The sequence below is a fragment of the Lepus europaeus genome, chromosome 7 (genome assembly GCF_033115175.1).
Source record: "Lepus europaeus isolate LE1 chromosome 7, mLepTim1.pri, whole genome shotgun sequence".
Classification (NCBI taxonomy): domain Eukaryota; kingdom Metazoa; phylum Chordata; class Mammalia; order Lagomorpha; family Leporidae; genus Lepus; species Lepus europaeus.
Window position 1 is genome coordinate 91,322,496 of NC_084833.1, and position 23,839 is coordinate 91,346,334.

Genomic DNA, 23,839 nt, shown 5'->3' on the forward strand with positions numbered 1-23,839 from the left:
TTTGCCTGTTTCCTTTCCTGTTCTCTGTCTTCTAAGCCTAATATTCTCTCTTCTGCTTCACCCATTCTGTTTTTAAGGCCTCTAATGTGTTTGTCATTTGATCTATTGAATTCTTCATTTCATTATGATTTCTATTCCTATCACACTTTCCTGTTCTGCTAGTTTCTGCATTTCATTTTGATTCCTCCTTAAGATTTCATTTTCTCGAAGGAGATTTTCTATCCTGTCCAGTAAGGAATTCCGTAGCTCAAGCATTTGTTTTTGAAAACTTCTAATTGTTCTTATAATAAATTTTTTGAATTCTGATTCTTGCATTTCTTCCATCTCATCATCTTCATAATCTTGGCTTGGGGTGTCTTGTTCATTCGGGGACGTCATAATGTCTTCCTTGTTCTTGTTTCCATGGTTTCTGCATTTGTTGCTTGGCATTGTACAGATATTCTTTGGATTCTTCTTCCCTTGCTGTGGTGTTTTTTCTCGTTATACTATGACTGTATTAAGTGGACAGTCTGCTTTGGATGGAGCCTTAGAGGCTTGAGATGGGTGTGGCCTGAGAGCTCTGTTTGGTTCCTCACGGTTAAGGGTGTGCCAAAGATGACACTCCCAGGTTAGGCAAGGTAAATCTCTCTCTTTCTTTCTTTCTTTTTTTGATTCAAAAGGGAAGTAATTCTGCACAGCTGAGCAGAATTGGAGGTAGTTAGCAGGCGAATGATACCCACAGGAGCCAGCGATCAGAATCTCTTTCCCAAGGACCACACAGGGAATCTGTGCTACCCTCAGTGTGGGCTCAAATTCTCCTGCAGTCTCCCACTGGGTTGCCAAGGTTACCGAATTGTAGCTTCTCTGGAGAGTACTCACGTGAATTCCATGAGTTCTCTCCCCCACCGTCTCTTTTTTCAGTCTCAGTTCACCAGCACCACATAATCACTAGGTCCTAATCTCCTGTTATTTTAGCCCCCCAGAGTCAGGTTTTTCTGCTTGGCTGAGGGCGGGTGCAGATCTGAGGTCGCCCTGCTTATGACGTATGTCCAAAATGGCGCCTGCTCTTTGTCTTGCTCGCCTTTGAGGGGTGAGCAGAGAGAGAGAAAGTCATGTCCATATGGGTCACTTTTTTTTCTCTCTCTCTCTCTTCTAGTTAGCCTGGTGAACTTTTCCCCACGGAGTTTCAAGCCTCGTTCCCTCTAGTCTCCTCTTTCTGCTTGCCTGCCGGTGTCTCAGGCTATGGAGGTTCAGCTCACCTCGCGTTCCAGCGCTGGTGTGTTGATTCTGCCACTGGTGTTCCGAACTTGGGCTCCCACACTCTCCACACAGGTCCACTGTGAATCACTAGTTCCAGAAGAGTTTCTTCTGCTGTTTCTTCCCCTACTCTCTTGAACCTGCAGTATCTCCACTTTCATTAAACTGTCTCTTCCCGGACTATCAGTGTGCTCCCTTCCTATTCTGCCATCTTGCCACTCCACTCAGTATGCTATACTTTGGATTTAAAAAAGGCTTGTTAGCTGTGCTCATTAATGCATAGGGTAGATAAAAGGATTCATAAGATATCAGTAACCTGTTTACCTCTGAAAAGAGCTAGTGATTGAAATGATGTAACAGGGAGAAAAACTTTTACTAAGTCAGTGTTTCCTTCCTCTTGGAGATCATTGGAATGGATTTCCATGTAAAATAGTTAAAGAAATGTTACTCCTTTTAAAAGAAGAAAAAGCCCTTTGTGATTATAATTAATGTTTTCTACTGAATATTTCTGATTATCCTCCTGGGCACCTAACAAGTTGTCATTTCCCCATATTTGGTGCTAAATAAAGCAATGACTTTTCCTTTGGCTAATGAAACATGAAAAGAATGATGCTTGTTATTTTCTACATAGAGCTAGTTTAGGAGTTACTGTGAAATTTACCAATAACTCTTTCCTTTTGCCCTAATGAAGGGCAGAACTCTGAAGCTGAGGCTGCTGGATCAGCTTGGGTCTTGAAGTGAGGACAGGTTGGAGTAAAGACCCCAGTGGAACCACTTGTGCTTTAAGCCACTGAGATTTGGTGAGTGTTTGTTACCAGAGCATAAGCTAGTCTAACCTGTGATACTTCATTTTACAGGGTGTGATCCTAGACCATGTTTATCTCTTCAGTCTGCTCATGTAACCTCATTTATCCCGTGACTTGCCTGGTGTCTCTGAACTCTCATAGTTTTGTCTACTTTGTCCTGAGTTTCAGATTCCTTTATGTAATGATCCATTAATGCCTTTACTTAGCAATCTCGTGGAAATTTCTAAATCTAAAAAATGAGATGATTCCTCTTAGCTCTTCACCTTATCCCACAAAATTGCTTCTCAGCCAATCTTCCCCCAACTCTGTCAAAGCCACTGCCAACCAAGAAGTCTTTCAAGTCAGATTTCTAGGAGATTTTCCTAACACCGTCTTTTCTTAAGAACTTTTCATCTAGTCCATTATTGAATCTGATGATATTAAAACATATCTCAAGCCCAATCATGTTTCTCAATCTCCTGAAACCCCTTTCCCTGACACTTTTTCATGTCATTTGTGATGCCTCCTTGATCTGTATTCCAACATTCATCATGCTTCCATTCAGTTTTTCTAGACTAGAATAATCAGTCAAGTTACATAATGAATTATGTCACTTCTCTGCTTAAGACTCCTTCAATGAATCCACAATGCACTAAAATAATATAGCTTTTTAGTATGTCTAAAAGACCCTGGATGGTTTGATTCTACTCACGTGTCTAATATCATCTTGTTTTATATCTACCCACCAATCTCTGATTAGATACCTAAGTTTTTCTGTTCGTTGAGCATATTGAAAAGTTTTTCACCATGGGCCTTAAAACTATTTTGCATTTTCTTTTCTTAGAATCTCTTTCTACCCATCTATTTGGCTAACTGAATGTTTCCATTATTGTCCCAGAGAGACCATACTTAACAATCAACCTGTCAACATTATTCTCTCTTACCACTTTTTTCTTTAATACAACTTAACTGCCATAGTTTTCAAGTATATATAAATTTATGATCTTTTGTCTGATTTTTTTCACTACAAAGAACTCAATGAGATTGAGTTACATGTGTTTTCTTTGCACCTATGACTGGTTGGCATCTTCTAAATGTATTAATTAAAGAATGAACAAGTTTCTATAGTGTACTTCATTTGGTGTAAGGCAGATAACTTACTGGTGATGAGTTTATCCAATGAAGGAGCTTCAAAAAGTTTATGTAAAAATGGAATTAAAAGATAAATTTATTTTGGTGAAAATAAATTTTGAAACTCATGCATATTTTTTCATAATATACATTTTTTGAATGTTTTAAAGACTACTTACAGCATGATTTCAATTTTTTGATAATAAAATAAATTTATGTCTTAATTCCATTAGCTATGAACTTTCTGAAGTAACCTTGAATAATTATCATATCAAACTCTTACCACCTTTAAACTGAGAGAGACAAAATGCAATGAGAGATTATTTTAACAAGATGATGTGAAAAATTTGTTCTCTAGAGTATATAGAGAGTACCACTAAAGAAAAATTTCAGTTAAAACAAGAAGTTACTGATTCCAAACTAGCTTTGTCTCCTGATCTGTAAAATTTTAAGGTAGACTAGATAAAATGCTGGTTTCCCAGGCTCCAACATTCTGGAATTCTATTTCCCTAATTTGCCCAGAACCAGTCATTCAGGACAACTGTTGACTCTCTCTTTCTTCCTTAGGTATATAAGTATACTTATAATATCTGTGAGGTGGAGATAACTATGCTGTTTGTGCGGAGAATAGGAACCTGATGTAGCAGACATATGGCCCATACTGGAGTCATGATCTTATCACACCTAATGATAGAGCATCTGTCAAATGCCTAGCCCACAGTGCAGTCAGTGCATTAAACATGAATTACTCTAGAAAGTAAAAAACAGGTCCAAAATAACAATCTTTATTAAATAATAAATAAAACACCTATAGAGATACATCGTCTCTGGATTTCTCACTATTATTCAGTGGAACCCCGGAGCAAGTCAAGCGGTCCAGACAAATGATCCAGGATACATGAAGATGTCTGCAGAGCCCATTTTCTTCAGCTACAGCATATGCAGGAATAACTAATCATTCTGGTGCATAATAAATTAGGGGAATAATTACAAGATTCATTTAAAATGCCTGCAAATGTCTTATCTTTATCTTGCCTAACAAAGTAACCAGCTGTTACTCTTAAATATATGTGTTACCCTCTTGGCATTAGGGTCAAACTCAAACTGCGATGATCCACTGAAGAAGTATAAAAACCCTGCAAGTGTAAATAAGGAAAAACAATGAGACATTTTTCAAATTTTGTAATATGTATAACTTACAATAAAGAGCAAACTCATAATGAATGACATTTTTATGTGATTTCTCTGTGTCAGGCGTTGTGCTAAGGGATTTTATATGTTTTTTCATCTATCCTTGCTTTTAAAAGTGTAACATGATCTTAATGAAGATAAAACTGAAAATTATGAAGATTTTGTGATTTTTCCAAAGATAAAATCTATAATGAAACATAGAAGGAGGACTCTGTCTCATCCGTCTGACTTCAAAGACGGTATTTTTAAACATTAGATTACAAGGCTTCCAAATAGATAGAAGTCTATGGATATTTGAAAACCTTCGTTTAAATTCTTTTCTTCCCAACTTCTCTTCTCCTACTAGGTCCTAAATCACAGCTGTAGAGACAGTTGTTCCAAGACAATCAGATCAGTGATAACGTGCACTGGAGGTCCATTTCCTGCTTTGTATACACTATAGTCAAGTCATTTTAGTAACAAGATTAACAACTTCACAAATATTATCATTGTTAGGAAATTCCTTCCCAGTCTGCAAGCACAAATTTTGCTTTCCTTTCTTCCTGTTACCAGGGATCTATTGTCTATTCTGAGCACATGGCAGGGCTATGATCTATTTAGAAATGACTAGACAGTTTCAGACCACAACAGAAACCCAGACATGGTTCCTTGTGGTGGCATAGGAGAAAAGGGACAACAGGATGGGGTCGTGGAGAGTGACACCAACTATTAGTAAACCTAGTTGACACTTGTTTGTATTTTTATATGAAGAGTGACCTGGTAATGACTGAAGTGTGAGGAAGAGGTCTTTATTTTTATGTACAGTGTGAAACAGAGACTTGGACATTATTCAAGAAAAACATCATTTAGACTTAAATTGTAAGACTTGAAAAGCTAAAATTTTCAGAAGTGTGGAACAAAAATGATACAAGAGTGAATGATTTGAAAGTTGTTTTGATCTGTCAGTTATTTTGATAACATAAACATTTTGCAAGCGCCTTGGGTGGAAGTGAAATGAGATTCCTCTTACCAAACGCCTCTAATACAGCATCAACCTTTGGTTCAACTCCTGGAAAGTCATCCACTATTCGTCTGGGGAAGCCTCGCTCCACAGACTGGCTGTTTTCATCAAATCTGCACCAAGAAAGGAATACAGGTCAACCTTTCATAGAGGTCCCGTTACATGTAATGGTGTGATCCCTTGGTAACTTCCAGTGTAGAATCCCTAGATAAAATTTTCAAGTTGTGCCAAGAAGTGTTAATCATTTTTAGGACGTTTCTGGTATTCAAGCTTAGCACATAAACAATATCTTTCCTGGAAATAGGGACATTAAGCTAGCCTACCGAGGTTCTGTACGTATGTCTGAGGTCAATTTTTTAAAAGTCTGTACACATGGAACTCAAGCACCTCTCTGTAACATACACATGAGGACTAAACATATAACATACAAAGCAAGGAGCTGGCATTGTGGTGAAGCAGGTTAAACCTTTGCCTGTGACTTGGGCATCCCTTATGGATGCCAGTTCAAGATCCTGTTGCTCCTCTTCTGTTTCAGTTTCCTGCTAATGTGCCTGGGAAAGCAGCAGAATTTGTCCCAAGTGCTTGGGCCCCTGCACCCACATGGGAGGCCTGAAAGCTCTGAGCTCATGACTTTGGACTTGCCCAGCCCTGGCTGTTGCAGCCATTTGGGAAGTAACCAGTGGATGGAAGACCTCTGTCTCTGTCTCTCCTCCTCTCTCTGTAACTCTGTCTTTAAAATAAATAAAAAAAATAAATTTTAAAAAAGATACAAGGTAAATTAACATTTGGTTAAAAGTACACTGGGGTTCTCTGTCATGCTGGGACCTTGTAGTCTGTCACACCAGCACTTCCTATTATAGTCACGTGGTGACTAGCTGTGGGCTAAGAAGTACACGTGCCCTTGGATCTTAGGTGGCTCTCTTGCCCTTTCAGTGTCTGGGAGCCTTTTGTGTCTGAGAACTTGAAAAACTACAAGCCGTCTTTTTCCTATTCAGAGTCTGAAGCTAGAGGAAGGTATAGTGTGGGCATGGGGGAGGGGAGTGTAGTCTTAAAGAGAGAAAATAATTTTCCTAATTAGCTTCGTTCAAAGTCTTTCCTATTGCATCTCACCTCCAGTATTTGTCTTCTACAAAGAAGTATGTTTTCTTCTTTTCCTTATCAGAAATGGCAGCATCAATTTTCCTTATGGTTGAAGGGAAACCCAGGGTGCGGATGTCTTTTGGGTAACCAGCTTGTACCTCATTTCCTCTGACTGCCCAGAACTTATTTCCTATTCAAAAAACAAACCCAAGAAGTTTCGAGTGAAGCCTTTGATTTCAGAAATGATTGTAATGCATTGTTTTGGCAAAGGACTCTCAGTTTAAATTTCAACCACTAACCACATGCCCAGTTCACAGCAGATATTAAATAAATATACCCTGAATGAGTGAGCAAATGAATGAAATGAACAAATAAGTGAGTGTACATCTCTGGTTCACTTCCCTTTCTGCATCTTATATATATTTTTTCTTTTCTTTTTTTTTAAACCTTTTATTTAATGAATATAAATTTCCAGTGTACAGCTTATGGATTACAATGGCTTACCCCTCCCATAACTTCCCTCCCACCCGCAACCCTCCTCTCTCCCGCTCCCTCTCCCTTCCATTTGCATCAAGATTCATTTTCAATTCTCTTTATATACAGAAGATCAATTTAGTATAAAGATTTCAACAGCCGGCATCTTATATTTTTTATCTATAAATTATGTGACTTGTTCTAGCTGTTTCTTGTAATTGCTGGTAATAATCTAAATTTCTAGCCTAGACTTCTCGTTCTAGCTTCACATTCGTAGGTCAGTTGTTTACCGGACACCTCCTCTTAGATAAATCACAGTCCCCAAGCTGAGTACTACAGAAATCCACTCAAATTTGAGTGAACAAGGACAATGGAATCACATCAATCTCTCTGCCTTTACTTACTTAAACCACTCTCTCACTACTTCAAGTCTGAATCCCTTCCTCACACCACTGCCAGAATAACTGATCTAAAATGCCAATTTGTTCTATATCTCTCTTACTCCACCTGAAACTGGAAAACTTGTACTAGTCTTAGGCAATCCAGATAAACACTTTTGTATAAAAAGTTCCTTCTGCCTTATAGAGTCTTCCACTTTCTGCATATATCACTTATCTCTACATAGCAAAAATTCCTCAAGACTCGTTCCAATATTACCTTCTCTCAAGGATCTTTGTGGAGCCAAAAATAGATATAGGTCACCATAGCACCTTTCCTCCCCTCCAAGCACAGCGTTTGTCATAAGATATGCTCACAGTGTCATCTCTGCTACTCCCCGTGTAACATAAGCCCCTTTTTCTTCTCCACTAATGAGAATGGTGCCTACCACATTGCAAGTTGTGAATAAATGTTAGATATATTAATACATAGCAGCAATTTTTAGAGTTGTGTAACCACATCATTTCAAATGTGATTTCATATTATTTCATTTAATCTACACAAAAATGAAATTATCTGAAATAAATATTTCTATAAAAATTCCAATACAGTTTGACACTTAAAAATATTCTCAAGTAGTTAAGAATCAAGGGAAATATTAGAACTGACATAAAATTGTTAAAACTGAATGAAGAGAAAATAGTGTATATCAAAATTTGTAGATGAAGGCAAAGATGAGAATATCTATAGACATAAATGCTTACATTAAAAAAGAAAACAGCCTGCAATAAGGTAAGTGTCATACTTGAATTATAAGAACAATAACAGAATAAATTCATAGAAAACAAAAGTGATGGCAATGATAAAAATAGAAATCAATTAAATAAAAAATCAAAATACAATAGCAAGGATCAACAAGGCCAAAAGTTAGTCCCTGGAGAACACTAATAAAATTATTAAGTATCTTATGTCATTGATGGATAAAGAAAGGAGAAATATTGAATATGCAGAATGAAAAGGCACATAGAGCTTCAGCAATAATTAATTACAAAAAATACTCTGAAAACTTTGTACCAATTTATTTGAAAATCGGCAAATTACTAAAAAAATATGCTAACAAAACTAAGTAATAGGGGCTCAAATAGTGTATCACCAACAGAACAAATTGAAACAGTAATTTAAAATATGTGACAAAGGAATCTCAGGTATGGACAGTTCCATCGATTAGTTCATGTGCCCCTGTACTGATACTACAATACCTTACAGATTAACGATTTGTAACACAGGACTTCTCTCCTCATCTTATCCTTCTCCAGGAATACCCTGGATATTCTTGGCCTTTGCTCTTCCCTACAAATTATGGAACGAGTCAAATTCCTTGAAAAATCTTTTTCACATTTGAATTGGAAATGTCTTATATCTATAGATAAATGAGCATTTTTATTACATTGAATTTTTCTGAGTATTAATATTGGATGTCATCTATTTATCTAAGAAGTCTTAGTGAATGTTTCCAAGTAAAGATGAGGCTGGTCTTGTGCTGCAATTGGTTAAGCTGCCACTTGCCAGGCTGGCATACCAAATTGGAGTGCTGGTTTGAATCTTAATTGTTCCACTTTCAGTCCAAGTTCCTGCTAATGTGCCTGGGAAACAGCAGATGATGGCTCAAGTGCTTAGGCCCATGCTACCCATGTGGGAGACCCAGTCAGAATTCCTGGCTCCTGGCTTAGGCCTGGCCCAGCCCTAGCTGTTGTGGCCATTTGGAGAATGAATCAATGAATGGAAAATGTCTCTCTTTCCCTCTCTTCTTTTCCTCTCTCTCCTTCTCTCTGTCACTCTGCCTTTTGAATAAATAAACATTAAAATGAAACCTATAATATTCTTTGTATATATTTCTTTTAAGCATTAACACTAGGTCTCACCCTAACATATCATCTAAAATTTAATGTAGCAGAGCAAACTAACGTAAATGAAAGTTTTATAATAAGATTTATTTCAACAAATCAAAAATTCTTATATAGTACCTACCTTTAAAAATAAAAACAGTATCCTTGCTATTAACCTCATAGGCAGCATCCAAATTTGATGGCAGAGAGGGCCAAAATGAAGAAATCAAATGAAAACCAGGTTCATGGCTCCAGTGGGATCTGCGCCAAAAGTATCTGTAATACACAGACATTATTGGAAATTCTCTTTCTCTTTCTTTCTTTCAATCAATGCTAATTCTCCCTTTTGTAGAAGTCTGTAACTGGGCTTCCATTTGCATGTGATTCCAGTATAATGAAATCTATGGTAGATGTAGCTTGGTTCCAGTCTAAGTCTATGAACTGTGCACAGAGAATGCACTTGGTAGTATTTTTTTTCAGTAGTAAGTGTATTTTATTTTAGTCTATATTTCTTTTTTTTCATTTATTAAACTTTTATTTAATGAATATAAATTTCCAAAGTACAGCTTATGGGTTACAATGGCTTCCCTCCTCCCATAACTTCCCTCCCACCCGCAACCCTCCCCTTTCCCGCTCCCTCTCCCCTTCCAATCACATCAAGATTCATTTTCAATTCTGTTTATATACAGAAGATCGGTTTAGTATATATTAGGTAAAGATTTCAACAGTTTGCCCCCATATAGCAACACAGAGTGAAAAAAATACTGTTGGAGTACTAGTTATAGCATTTAAATACTTGGTAGTATTTTTAAAAGATGCTATGTACCTATTTGTGCTTGTATGTGATTATAACTCTTAGTAAAGAGACAAAAGAAACTGGTAGCACTGGTTGCACTTGTGGACGGTACTATGAGATTAGAGGTCAGAGATGGGAGAGAGATTTCTCTTTGAACTCTTGGTACTGTGTGAATATTGTGCCATCAGCATATATCACTTTTTCTCAAATTAATTAATTTAAATAGTAGCATTTGTTAGCAGAGGCAAAGACAGCACCCTGCTTCTAAAGATCCAGTGGTGCATTTTGAAAAAGTTTTATCCCCTATGACATTTTAAAAGTGTGCAAAATAGAGCCTCCTGCTTTCATCAAACTTATATTCTAATAATCAAGAATCATCCTGTGTAAGTCTATAGAAATGATGTGGACAATTCTAAGGAGGTTTTAAAAATGCAACAAGGATTCCTCTCTTCAGGGTTGCATGCCCTCCACCTGCAGCCCAGGACATTGGGAGAACATTTCTGGCCCTGCCTGGACAGAGTGAGAGGACAACAGTGCAGAAGGACACAGGCTCACTAGTGCCTTCACACCATTTTGGGTTTGGCTACGCAGCACTGGTTGCTACTATGGGATCAATGGTCATGCAAAAGTAGGCAGCGTGCCAACCCTGGCTGGGGGCCCTGAAACCCCCTGCCGCTCTCGGAACAACAGGGCATAATAAAATCACTTGATGAAATTTAGGCTATGTGTTCTTTTTTTCATCTTAGAGTACAGCTTAAAAATCATGTTCAGTAAAATATCAATGAAAATACAGTTTATTATAAGTAATAAAAATACAAGAAGACAGATCTGAATGATTTCTAAATGTAGAGGAAATACTGTGTTTAAGAAGCTCTCAGGTTTCTGTTTTCCTTTCTAAACACTCTACATCAAATGACAGACAGGAAAACACAATTTTCTGGTCTGACCTGTCTTTAAAGAACAGGATCTCTCCCCTGAGAGTGCTGATCGCGTCGAAGGACAAAGCTGGATCACACTTAGCTGGTGTCCCAGATGCTGGAGGGATGGGTTCTGTGGGCACCACAGAAGTACCAGGAGAGGTAGGCGGAGGGCCTGAGGGGACAGATTTGGGGATACAAACATTAGGAAACATGTGGAGCATCTGTCCATTTACATGCTTTCCCAACATCATACAGGTGCTTTGAAATGAAACATTATGTAGTATCGAAAGCTCTCCTAAAGACCATCACTGTAAAAACTTGCTGAAGACCAGTGAGAAAGAATAGGCATTGTTGCCAGTATCACCCACCATAGAGGGACTGGATGCCATCCACATCATCTTGAGAAAGGCGGAACGGGGCCAGGTCTGTGAAGGAGGAGCTGTAGACTGGGTACATCAGCGCTTCAGGGTTGGCTGAGTGAAACAGACCCAGGGAGTGGCCAAGCTCATGAGCAGCAACGAGGAATAAATTGGTACCTATTTGAAAAACCATGAATGTTCAGAGTTTAACAAATTATTTAGTCCACAAATACACATACAAGGGTGCTGCAAAAAATTCATGGAAAATGAAATGAGCAGATAAGTTTATTTTGGTGAAAAAATTGAAATCCAGGGGCTGGCGCTGTGGCATAGCAGGTAAAGCCACTGCCTACAGTTCCAACATCCCATATGGGTGCCAGTTCAAGTCCCGGCTGCTCCACTTCTGGTCCAACTCTCTGCTATGACATGAGAAAGCAGTGGAGGATGGTCCAGGTCATCACATCCCTGTACCTGCGTGGGAGACCCAGAAGAAGCTCCTGTCTCCTGGCATCAGATTGGTACAGCTCTGGCCTGTTGCAGCCAGGGGAGTGAACCAGCGGATGGAAGACCTCTCTCTCTCTCTCTGCCTTTGCCTCAGCCTCTCTGTAACTCTTTCAAATAAAATAAATTAAAAAATTGAAATCCAGTTTTCTTTTCACAATATACATTTTCCATGAACTTTTTAAAGACTGATGTACAGTATGGATTTCTACTTTTTGGAACTAAAAAAACTTATGTTTCAATTCCACTTTCCACAAACTTTTTGAAGTCTTCTAGTTCACAACAGCTCTAAAGGCTTTCCTTGGAATCATACATTGTCCTTGCCTTATTTGTAGATTGGCTCATTGACTGGCATATTCCATGCTTTACAGAAAGTCATGTGATTTTCAAAATTGAGTTGAAATCAATATTTAAGATAAATTTTCATTATATCCTTCCCTAGGTCCTCCCTGGTCAGAAAAACTAAGTCTTTTTTTTATATTTAAACTCATAAAAATGTTTCCAAAAAATATTTATTTGAAGCTATCAAGATTAATCGCATGTCAATAAATACAACTCCTCATATCTAAAAATAACAATTATCCAAATTTTGTAATTTGTACAGATACAACCTCAATTGAAATTAATCAAAGTATTTAAGCTTTATTCATCAAACTTTTGAGCACCGGAACTTGGTTATTTTCAGTGAGGATTTATCCTGATTTGTTTTCTTTGTGGTCATTTAATCAAAAAAAATTTTGGTTGTCAAAAATCTCCCCAGTAACACAATCTTCAGTTTAAAATATAAACATTTCCCTAAATAGTTTTCTGCAGTGCAAACACAGCTGGATTCAGTTTTCTTTATATTTACAAGAAGAAGTTTTATGAAGTTAGTAGTAGAAATTATTTAACCAAGGCTCCAATCAATGGTGCAGAAAAGAGCAGTTGTTCAAGTAAAACAAGTTCAATTCATGCTGTACAAAGTCCAGACTTGTCCTCTTAGCAAAGATACTCTTTGCATTGTGTTAGAGATTCCAAATAGTCTCAGAAACAATGTATTTCCAAAACAGAGACCATTCAAAAAATAAGTAAGCAGCATGCAATTAATTTTAGTCCTTATGTTTACACTTTGTAAAGCCTTTCAGAATCAATTCAGGGGGAAAAACCTAACATTTTCTCCTGTCATTTACCTTAAGGAGAAAAGGAGGCAAAAGAGAAGACAGGAAAAATTCCAAAGGTCAACATAGGCTCAATGGGATCCTGTTCTGTTCCAATCATTTTCAGGTAAAGTGATGAAAAACATTACTAAATACACTGGTCCTAAAACACTCACAAGCTTTGGAGTTGTGGAGATAGGACTGAATGGTGCTTACCAGATTGTTCTTGGTGGAGGCAAAGAAGGAAAAGCAGAGAGTTTATACAATTCAACAGTGATGAAAAGGAAAAGTACTTTTGGTTACAGTTCAGATAATCAGACATTTCAGTTATTAGGTGTTCCTCTGATTGTTCATTCTGGCTAATCAAATTATTCTTGGAGATAGGACTAGAAATATTCCCAAAGGTGTCCTGAGAGGGTTATGACTCACCTGATGTACTCTCTGTCCATTTTTCATCATCATCAAAGTGGACATCTCCATAAAGCCCAGGCCCAGGTGGGTAGGCATGAGCCAGACTGGATCCCGGTCCATCGAAAGGATAAAAGTCTCCGTGTTCTGACAGGGGCAGAAAATTAATGGAAATTAAGTGTCTAGAATTTCTTTCTACTCTGTCCAATAGGACAACACCTGATTCCATGGTCTGAATGTTGATATCACCTCACAGATCTCCAAAGTGACCGTATTCAGTGGCAGGGACATCAGAGGGTGGGCAGGCTCTAATCTCCATGAATGGGATTAGTGCCCTTACAAGAGAGGCTTGAGGGAGGCTCCTGGCTCCTTCTGCCATGTGAGGAGGCAGACGGTGCCATCTATGAAGAACGTACCCTCACCAGACATCAGATCTGCTGGCACCTTGAGTTTGGACTTCCCAGCCCTCAGAACTGTAAGCAATAAGTTCCTGCTGTTTATAAATTGCCCAGTCTGATTTTTGGGATAGAAGCCTGAAGTGACTAAGACATCACATAAAAATAGAGTTTATTTCATTACCCCTAACTGCAAAAGAGATCATTATGTCAGCCTCTCCTTCGTACTTCCTGGAGAACGTGAGTGCAGTCACCTCCTCCCAGACTTTCAGAGCTTTCTCAATGGCAGCATCAACAGCATCTCTTGGCAGATCGGGTGTGTAATTCACAATCCTGCAGGAGAAAAATTGAAGGTAACATTTGCACCTGCCATTGTAATGCCCAAAGTTTCAGGATTATGTGAAAACCTCTTTGGACCCATTACCTGTAAGTTAGGTGAGTTTTTGTCCACTTTGGGGTGCCAGGGAAGGTACTGAAGTGACCGACATCAGGAACGCCACACCTGGGCTTGCGTATCACCTCCAGGGTGTTGGAGTCCAGCTTGCCTGTCACCTCCAACCCAAGGAACTTCTGCATTTCTTGGATTTTTTTAACAACAGGACTACTGTCCTTTCTTCTAACAAACTGTTTCACATCTTTTTCGAGGTTGTAGTAGTTTTCTAGGTATTGCTAGTGGAATAATAAGTAGTTTTTATTCATTCTTATGATTTTAATCATTTACCCAATTTTTACAATCTATTTTAATTATTTTCCAGTTAACTAAGACAAAAGTAGCTAAAATCCTTAATTTTTCATTAAGATGTTTCATTTCAATATTTCACTGTAATTTAATTAGCTAACCAAGTAAGAAATTTGGCATGATTATGTGAATATTTTTGGGAAAATAATATTTTTTTCACTTTACAATGGTAATAAAGACCTAGTTCAAGACTAAAATAAGACAAATTCATTTGTCAAACATGACAAGTAATAATACAAATATTACTAACTGATATTGTTTGGCATTCAAAATTAGCATGCTACCCTTCTCCAGTTATTTTAACCAGGAATTTCTAGAGCCAGAGGAGTGGCAAGTGTTTTCCATTTGTTGCTTTCATTGAGCCCCAATGCTGCTTCCACAATTTTGTTTTCACCTTCAGGAAGTATCGCTCCTGCCTATGCCTTTCTTTCCTTCTGTCCTAAAATGAAGAGAATGTCCACCTTCAGCACTTAATACACTGATGCTAAATTATCCCAACACAGTCCTTCTAACCAAGTCACTCTGCTTTGTTTTGAAAGAGCAAGCAAGCAGACCTATTTCTCCTCCAGGGCTGTCCGTGGTTGCAATAGATGCCACTGTTAATTACCTGGACAAGTTCCATGTTTGGGTCCTCTTCCTTCACTGCCCCATTCAGAGGGTAAGCTGAGCAGACCGACAGACCCAGCAGCACAAGGAGGACAAGATGGTTCATTCTCAATGATGTGGCTTTTGGAAAAATGCCTTTTCTGGCTACTGGCTTCTATCTGTACCCTTTGGTGACCTCCCTTTTATAGGTAGACAATGTTTAGATTAACAACCGAATGATTCAAATGTGTGCATTTTTAACCCGAATGACAGCAGGAGTGCTCATAAAAATTAAAGAGGATACAGCTTACATCAGTAATTTTCCTCCACCTTCTAAACTTGAAAGATGATTAATCTCAGGAAATGGTTTCTGTGTTTGTAAAGAGAAAAAAGAATTGGCTTGATAAGTCGTGTCTGTATGTGTACTGAGAGCGAGCTGACGAACCCAGTAAGAAGTCAGATTTAGAATGTTTATACATTACAAAATCAGGGCAATTTTCTTTTAAAAGGGTTTAATGGAAAGATTAGTGGAAAGAAATAGATTAGTGGGAAGAAGTTCCAAACATCATTGTGGTCTAAATGTGGGAACTGCTCTCTAGGAAGATATTACAACAGATCATTTCTGGAGTCCCTGTTTAAATCAGCTGTTGCTGACTTTCAGGTGGACTTCCTGGTCTCAGAGAAGGGTCATTGTGAGAAGGATGCGGGAAGGAACCTTTGGCATTCATTCATTCATTCATTGTCCATTTCAGAATGGAGTGTATGTTCATAACAATTGTTTCTTTAAAAACTTGTTAAACTGAAAATTATTAGCCTGCATATTAGGATGAAGGACTCCACCTAACTTCTTCCTCTCATCTACTACTTTAAAAAGTTCTTTTCATTTTCTTTTCTCCTTTCAAAGTACAAAGGAGGAGACAGATTGAGTTTTGTAACTGGGAAAGAGTTGAAATCCTCCTTTCCTTCATGTATCTAACCACCTTTCTCTGTCCATGAATAGCATTTGCTTTTCTGTTTTCTCAGCCATATAGAGTACTTTTCACATAGTAAAATAGAAAGTTTGCAATACCTGTTTTTTTTTTTCCAAATCAACCTATTATTATAAGGGACTCTGAAATTCTTCTAGTATAGAATTAGATTTCTCTCAGTAAACACAAATCAACTCTACCATACCTGAAATATGGAATTTCAAAGTAATGGGAAACAAAGTTTAACAGGTGTGTAGGAATGATCTTTTCAGTATCACCCACAACTTCCATTTGTTGCTTTCATTTAGCACCAATGCTGCTGCCACTATTTTGTTTTCACCTACGTGGACAGGTAGGAACCAGGAAGCTCAGAGACCTGCAAGCCAGAACTGGGAGAAGCTTAGATGCATATACTGAGCCAGCCAAGCCAATCTGTAGCTTAATGTGACCAAGGAGTTTGCTTCTCAATGGGTAGCCCGGAATGGACATCAGCTTAAAACTTAGAAGGATGTTGACACCAGGACTCACACAGCGCCAGCCCCTAAGCCAATATTTTGTTAACTGCAAAAATGGAGACAACCTCACTTATAGGGTAACTCAATATGCTTTATGTGGGGATAAAATCTTTTATTTCACTCAACACCTTCAACAGACAAAGTTTGCTGGCCTGACAAATCAATGACAATGCCCTTAGGCACCGACTTAACAACCTCTGAGATACCTCATTTTTGTCTGAGTCACAATTTGATTGGTGTTGGCACATCCTGCCGATGAACCTTAATATGTGGTAATGATACAATGAGAGCTATGATTATAATGAACTAAACACTGAACCACATCCATCATGTGATGTTAATGTTTAAGGTTATCCTTCTTTTTTTATTTTTTTATTTTTTCATCTCTTCTTTCTTTTTTTGTGATTTATTATTTATTTATTTGAAAAGCAGAGTGACAGAAAGATAGACACACACACACACACAGAAAGAGAGAGAGAGAGAGAGAGTGCGGTTCCATCCATTGGTTCACTCTTCAAATAGCCACAGCAACCAGGTCCAGGCCAGGCAGAAGCCAGGAGCCAGGAACTGAATCCAGGTCTCCCACATGAGCAAGGGGCCTGAGTACCTGGGCCATCTTCTCCTGCTTTCCCCAAGCACATTTGCAGGGAACCGGATCAGCCAAGACTTGAATCAGTGCCCTGATATGGAATGCCAGCATTGCAAGAGGCTGCTTAATACACTGTGCTACAACAATGGCCCCAGTGCAAAAAACTGTTGTTGAAGAATCATGTACAAGACAGATGTTATAGTTACAGTATTTTGTTTTGTCAAGGCCAGTATCTGGGCCTCAGTCTATAGGTATGCAAATAGAGTTTTGACACCACTTTTGAAGAAGGTTGTAAAATAGTGAATATGTTTGTGATTTATTTTTTAACTTTTATTTAACGAATATAAATTTCCAAGGTACAGCTTATGGATTGCAATGGCTCCCCCCCCATAACTTCCCTCCCACCCACAACCCTCCCCTTTCCCGCTCCCTCTCCCCTTCCATTCACATCAAGATTCATTTTCAATTCTCTTTATATATAGAAGATCAGTTTAGTATATATTAAGTAAAGATTTCAACAGTTTGCACCCACATAGAAACACAAAGTGAAAAATACTGTTTGAGTACTAGCTATAGCATTAAATCACAATGTACAGCACATTAAGGACAGAGATCCTACATGAGAAGTAAGTGCACAGTGACTCCTGTTGTTGACTTAACAAATTGACACTCTTGTTTAAGGCATCAGTAATCACCCTAGGCTCTTGTCATGAGTTGCCAAGGCTATGGAAGCCTTTTCAGTTCACTGACTCTGATCATATTTAGACAAAGTTGTAGTCAAAGTGGAAATTCTCTCCTCCCTTCAGAGAAAAGGACCTCCTTCTTTGATGGCCCGTTCTTTCCACTGGGATTTCACTCATGGAGATCTTTCTTTCATTTAGGTGTTTTTGTTGTTGTTGTTTTTTTTTTTTTTTTGCCAGAGTGCCTTGGCTTTCCATACTTGAAATACTCTCATGGGCTTTTTAGCCAGATCTGAATGCCTTAAGGGCTGATTCTGAGGTCAGAGTGCTGTTTAGGACATCCGCTGAATCATCATACTGGGGGGCAGGGGGTTGGCACTGTGGCATAGTGGGTAAAGCCGCCACCTGCTGTTCTGCATCCCATATGGGTGCCAGTTCAAGACCTGGCTGCTCTGCTTCTGATCCAGTTCTCTGCTATGGCCTGGAAAAGCAGTAGAACATGGCCCAAGTCCTTGGGCCCCTGCACTCATGTGGGAGACCCCAAAGAAGCTCCTGGCTCCTGGCTTCGGATTGACTCATCTTGGATCATTGTGGCTATCAGGGGACTGAACCAGTGGATGGAAGATTCTCTCTCTCTCTCTCTCTCTCTCTCTCTCTTTCTTGCTCTGCTCTCTGTAGCTCTGCCTTTCAAATAAATAAATAAACCTTTATAAAAAGTGAATATATAATGTATTTAACAAAAAACTGTATCAAAATATGTGCAATATGGCAATTTTACTGACAGTTTAGCCCTACCTAAGATATAATTGTTTGAAACAGGGCCCAGTTCACACTTAGCACTTATTAAATATTTAATTGAATAAATATAATACTAAATAAAATGCACTCATATGCTTTCAAAAATCATTTTTAAAGGTCTTTCTATTCAAGTTAATAAGAAATAGAGTAAGGACAGCTATTCTAGTTTAACCTGACTGATTTTATGCAGTCACTCATATCTTTCAGTCAACCAATGTATTATTAAATGTTAGAGAACATTTAATACAACCATTTCCACAGAATTGAGAAATAAATGTCTAAGAAAGAAAGGTCTTACAGATTTCATCTTTTATACCCACTCCAACAGTCTAAAGAGGAAAAAGCCAATGACTTTCTTCACAGGAGTTCATCATTACCATCATTTTGCTATCAAAACCTGCATTTCTGAACGGGGCCATCAAAGAAGGAGGTACCTTTCTCTGAAGGGAGGAGAGAACTTCCACTTTGACTATGACCCTGTTGGAATAAGATCAAAGTCGGCGAACCCTAAAGGCTTCCATAGCCTTGGCAACTCATGACTAGAGCCTAGGGAGATTACTGATGCCATAAACAAGATTGTCAAATTGTTAAATTAACAACAGGAGTCACTGTGTACTTATGTCCCATGTGGGATCTGTCCTTAATGTGTTGTCCAATGTGAAGTGATGCTATAACTAGTACTGAAACAGTATTTTTACACTTTGTGTTTCTGTGTGGGTGCAAACTGATGAAATCTTTACTTAGTAGATACTGAATCGATCTTCTGTATATAAAGATAATTGAAAATGGAAAAAAAAAACCAACCTGGTGTTAAATTGGAAATTGCATAGAAAATTAATAAATTAAAAAAAATATCATGTAGGATCTCTGTCTTTAATGTGCTGTACACTGTTATTTAATGCTATAACTAGTACTCCAACAGTATTTTTTCACTTTGTGTTGCTGTGTGGGGGCAAACTGTTGAAATCTTTACTTAATATATACTAAACTGATCTTCTGTATATAAAGAGAATTGAAAATGAATCTTGATGTGAATGGAAGGGGAGAGGGAGCAGGAAAGAGGAGGGTTGCGTGTGGGAGGGAAGTTATGGGGAGGGGGAAGCCATTGTAATCCATAAGCTGTACTTTGGAAATTTATATTCATTAAATAAAAGTTAAAAAAAAATTAAAAAAAAAAACCCTGCATTTCTGATCCATTGTTAGCACTGAGACAAAATTCTGATATTCCCAAAGAAAGAGCCACACAATACATGTTGTGATTGCCTACTCAGCAACAGTGAGTACCACATTCAAGACAACTCGTCCCAGGAAATAAATAGAGCCAGTTGCATCTTTAAGCATTTTCTCTACTGTAGTATTGTGAAAAAGTCTTGGTATCACAAAGAATCCCCTTGTTTCCTCAGTAACTAAGTGTATAGCCACATGTTTCCTCTCAAATCAACTCCCTCTGCCAATTCAGCTTGCTCCTTTTTCAAACAATGTGCTGCCTCACTTAGGATTTCACATCCTAAATCACATCAGTGCCATTTGTGAGTGCCATCTCGTCGTCCGCTGCTGCTATCACCCTCTGTGAAGGCAGTTTTCATGACTGATTGGTAGGTCATAGACTATAACCACTTCACTCCCATGACCAACATGTCAGTAATGTTAAGGACACAGCTTGACCCTGCTTGGAATTCTTCCATGATGATGTCTCTTTCCTTTTGGTCAATGTCACCATGTGGAGCAGAAACTGAAATCTGAGCACGCATTTTCTCAGTGAGGCAGTATACTGTGTGCCTTGTCTTGAGAAAAATAACAGCCTGCATCAAGATTAGTGTTCATACAAAGCACAAATTGCATCCAACCTCCATTCCTTCTTTCAACATTAATATAAGACTCTCTGGTCGGTGAAGGGTCAATTTTCCCTTCTTCACCAAAATTCAAATTGGGTCTCTCATGATTTTTATCACTTCCAACATATCAGTTGATGTTGTGAAAGAAAGCAATGTTGCCTGAATAATTATATATAAATTTTGAAAAAAACCTCATAGATTTGAACCTTAACCCTCAATCAACATTTCATCTGCTTCATTCAAAACAAATACTTTAATTCATTTTGGAGAAAGGCACCTTCTGTTCCACATATTGACTACTTTCCCTGGTGTGCCAACCATAATATGTGGTGCTTGAACTTGCACTTCTTGTGTTCCATTTCTAACGTTTGTTCCACCACTGTAGGCAGGACAAAGTTGCTCCCAGATGGTCTCCAAGTGTCAGAATTACCTTTTACATATTTCCTACAAGGAATAATCTTTATTACAAGATCTTTACTACTCTTCTCTCTGCTGAATAGCTGAAGGCTTCTCAAAACCATAGGTGTGGGTGACCTGAAGATGAGGCTCCTTTAAATGCACATCACCAAGCTTATCAACAATCTCATTGTGGCTGCTCTTAATGACGCCATTGCCTCTGGGCTGCCAAGCTCTCTCTTATAATCCATGGAGCCACCAGACGTGTCTGAAGAGTCCCTCAGCACCTGACTCACTAAACATACTTGTAAAATCAGTGTTTACATGAAATTTTTGAAGTATGCTCATATGTCTGCAACCCATCACAACTTTTAAGACTAAGAAATGCGTCACGCCTTACTTTTCTTGGAAAAACTTGTTAGCTATCAATTCCCAATAGCCAATAACCTATTAAGACTCCCAATGCAGACATGATTCTGGATCATCTGTGGTATAACATCAATCAGTATTTTGCAACTTTTTTTTTTCACTGAGAATGGTTAACTGGAATGATCAAGGTCTAGTTGAAAAATAAAAATTAAAGTTTATCCAGCTAGTCAAGTCATGGATTTAAACCCAGAAACAACCAGACAGTGGCCTGACTTGGATATAACCCAAGCCTGAACTGTTATAGGTTTTATACTTTACTTTCAGGGTAGGCATGTGCACTGAGTCAGGATAAAACAAGACAGATTAATGTGTAGTTAACAGTCATATTGGAAATTGAAGAATATCTCATGGAAACTTGAAGAACACGTGGTAATAGCTAACAGACTTGATTATTGATTAAGGAGGTATGTTACCTTTCCACTCTCATTCCCATATGGGATCTTATCTGTATGCAATAAGAGGTCAAAAATGGGATCATTAATCACTCTTCTGGCAATGTCTCTAAGTAAAGCTGACTGCTCCTTGAGCCACAGTAGATGTTTCCTTCCCCACACTGAGGTTTTCCTGGTCACAGTTAAGCTTCCTCGAAAAGTCCTGTTGCAACTATAGTGTATTTTCACAGCACAGACAATGTTTTGTCTAATTTAGGCTTTTGTAGTCACCATTTAAGTGCACAAGGTCCCCCTTGTGGTCATATATCAACTTGAAGTTGCATACCATGACCACCAATTGATGTCCCTGTGGTCTTGTTCTCGAGTGTGACAGGAACATTAGGAAATCCAAGTTTTATATTTCCTACTAACCATTATAAAATTCATTAAAATTATCTCTAATTTACTAGCTAGCATGATCTGGCTTTTTCCTTTTTAGTGTAACATCCGATAAGAATTACACACAGGAACAGCATGTGACAGTTAACAACATGATCTTAGTTTGGGTCTGCAGTAAACATTTAGAAAAGGAAAACATGATTAATTTGAAGACAATGAGAGTAGTCAGAATTTCCATGGGGATCAGGACAGTATCTTGCAATCCTGAGCAAAACATGTTGCTCAGAGTAGCCAACTAAACAGGTCATGTGAGGATATTTATATAGATATAGATAGTGGCCTGGGAGTGCAGTGGAGGATGGCCCAAGTCCTTGGGCCCTGCACCCCATGGGAGACCAGGAGAAGCACCTGGCTCCTGGCTTCGGATCAGCGCGGTGTGCCGGCCACAGAACGCCGGCCACGGTGGCCATTGGAGGGTGAACCAACGGCAAAGGAAGACCTTTCTCTCTGTCTCTCTCTCTCACTGTCCACTCTGCCTGTCAAAAAAAAAAGATATAGATATAGATATAGATGTAGATATATATATATAGATATAAATATCTTTGTGTGATCTTTTGTTATTCAGTGTGATAAGGTTTATTTACAAAATGAGAAGAATACACAGGTACATGAGGGCTTCATTTAGGGAGAGTGAGGCAAGAAAGGTAAAAAGGAGAGTTTCATACCCTGCCCTGCTCATCCTGAGTACACGAGGTGGAGAGAGCGATCCCCCTGCCCTTCACCACGCTGTTTATGAGCTTTGACAAGGGGAGTGGTTACATAGTACTGCCCCCAGGTCCCAGGTAAGGGGAGTGCATCTTGGGGAGGGGTCATCTGATTGACAGGTGGGTTGGTAGGATTACACGGGTGGGGGATATTTGTGTGATCTTGTCTAATCTAGATGGTATGAGAAGTTGTATAAATTTTTCCTTGACTTTTCATTTGCTGGAGCCTCAACTTTTGTGTAAAGAGAGAAGAGAAATTGTTCTAATGTGTATTGTTCTATTGTCTAAAAGTTTAAAAAAAAGTAAAAAAAAAAAAGCAGCCTCATTGGACACATGAAAGAGAAATAGACCATTGTTGATGACAGCAGAATAAAACAATATTAAGTTTAAAAAAAAAAAGAGGTATTGTCCTTTTGTTTTCCAGCTATCTGATCAAAGGGGAGATATTCTTGTTGAGAAAGGTCACTATATATATCATAAATAGGTATACATATTTTTGAAAATGATGATCTAAGTCACTTGACCAGTTTGGCATGGTGTAAACAAAATTAGCAGCATTTTTTAAATAAAGATTTATTTATTTATTTGAAAGTCAGAGTTACACAGAAGGAGGAGGAGAGACAGAGAGAGAGGTCTTCCATCCTAGCAGATGGAAGAAGTCTTTACTCCTCAATTGGTACAATGGCCAGAACTGTGCCAATCCAAAGCCAGGAGCCAGGAGCTTCCTCTGGGTCTCCCATGTGGGTGCAGGGGCCCAAGGACTTGGGCCATCTTCCACTGCTTTCCCAGGCCACAGCAGAGAGCTGGATAGGAAATGGAGCAGCCGGGTCTCGAACTCGTGCCCATAGGGGATGCCACAGCACCAGCCCCAGCAGTATTTTTAGGAACAAAATTACTGCAGCAATTATAAAACAAATGTAAGAATTATGTATAGTAAGATTTAGTATTTAAGGTCTATACAGGCATGGTCTGGACTCCTGACAGAGGCAATCAAATGGCCCAAGTGCTTGGGCCCCTGCCACCTATGTGATAGCGGCTGATGGTGTTCTGGTTTCCCAGCTTTAATCTGGCCCAGCCCTGGCCATCTCAGCCATT

The 23,839-nt window shown here is 38.6% G+C and overlaps 1 protein-coding gene and 1 pseudogene across 1 annotated transcript; both read right to left on the minus strand.

Annotated features, from left to right (window-relative positions):
• Positions 1-4,187: 4,187 nt before the first annotated feature.
• MMP10 (matrix metallopeptidase 10) lies at positions 4,188-15,127 on the minus strand. The gene is made up of 10 exons (XM_062198327.1): positions 15,023-15,127; positions 14,101-14,345; positions 13,861-14,009; positions 13,303-13,428; positions 11,246-11,413; positions 10,905-11,049; positions 9,304-9,437; positions 6,454-6,613; positions 5,353-5,456; positions 4,188-4,288 (listed from the first exon to the last, which is right to left on the minus strand). Exons 1-10 carry the CDS (start codon positions 15,125-15,127, stop codon positions 4,188-4,190), a joined length of 1,437 nt encoding a protein of 478 aa, XP_062054311.1.
• A 4,686-nt stretch (positions 15,128-19,813) lies between these two features.
• LOC133763890 (eukaryotic initiation factor 4A-II-like) lies at positions 19,814-20,906 on the minus strand (annotated as a pseudogene).
• Between the last annotated feature and the right edge of the window lie 2,933 nt (positions 20,907-23,839).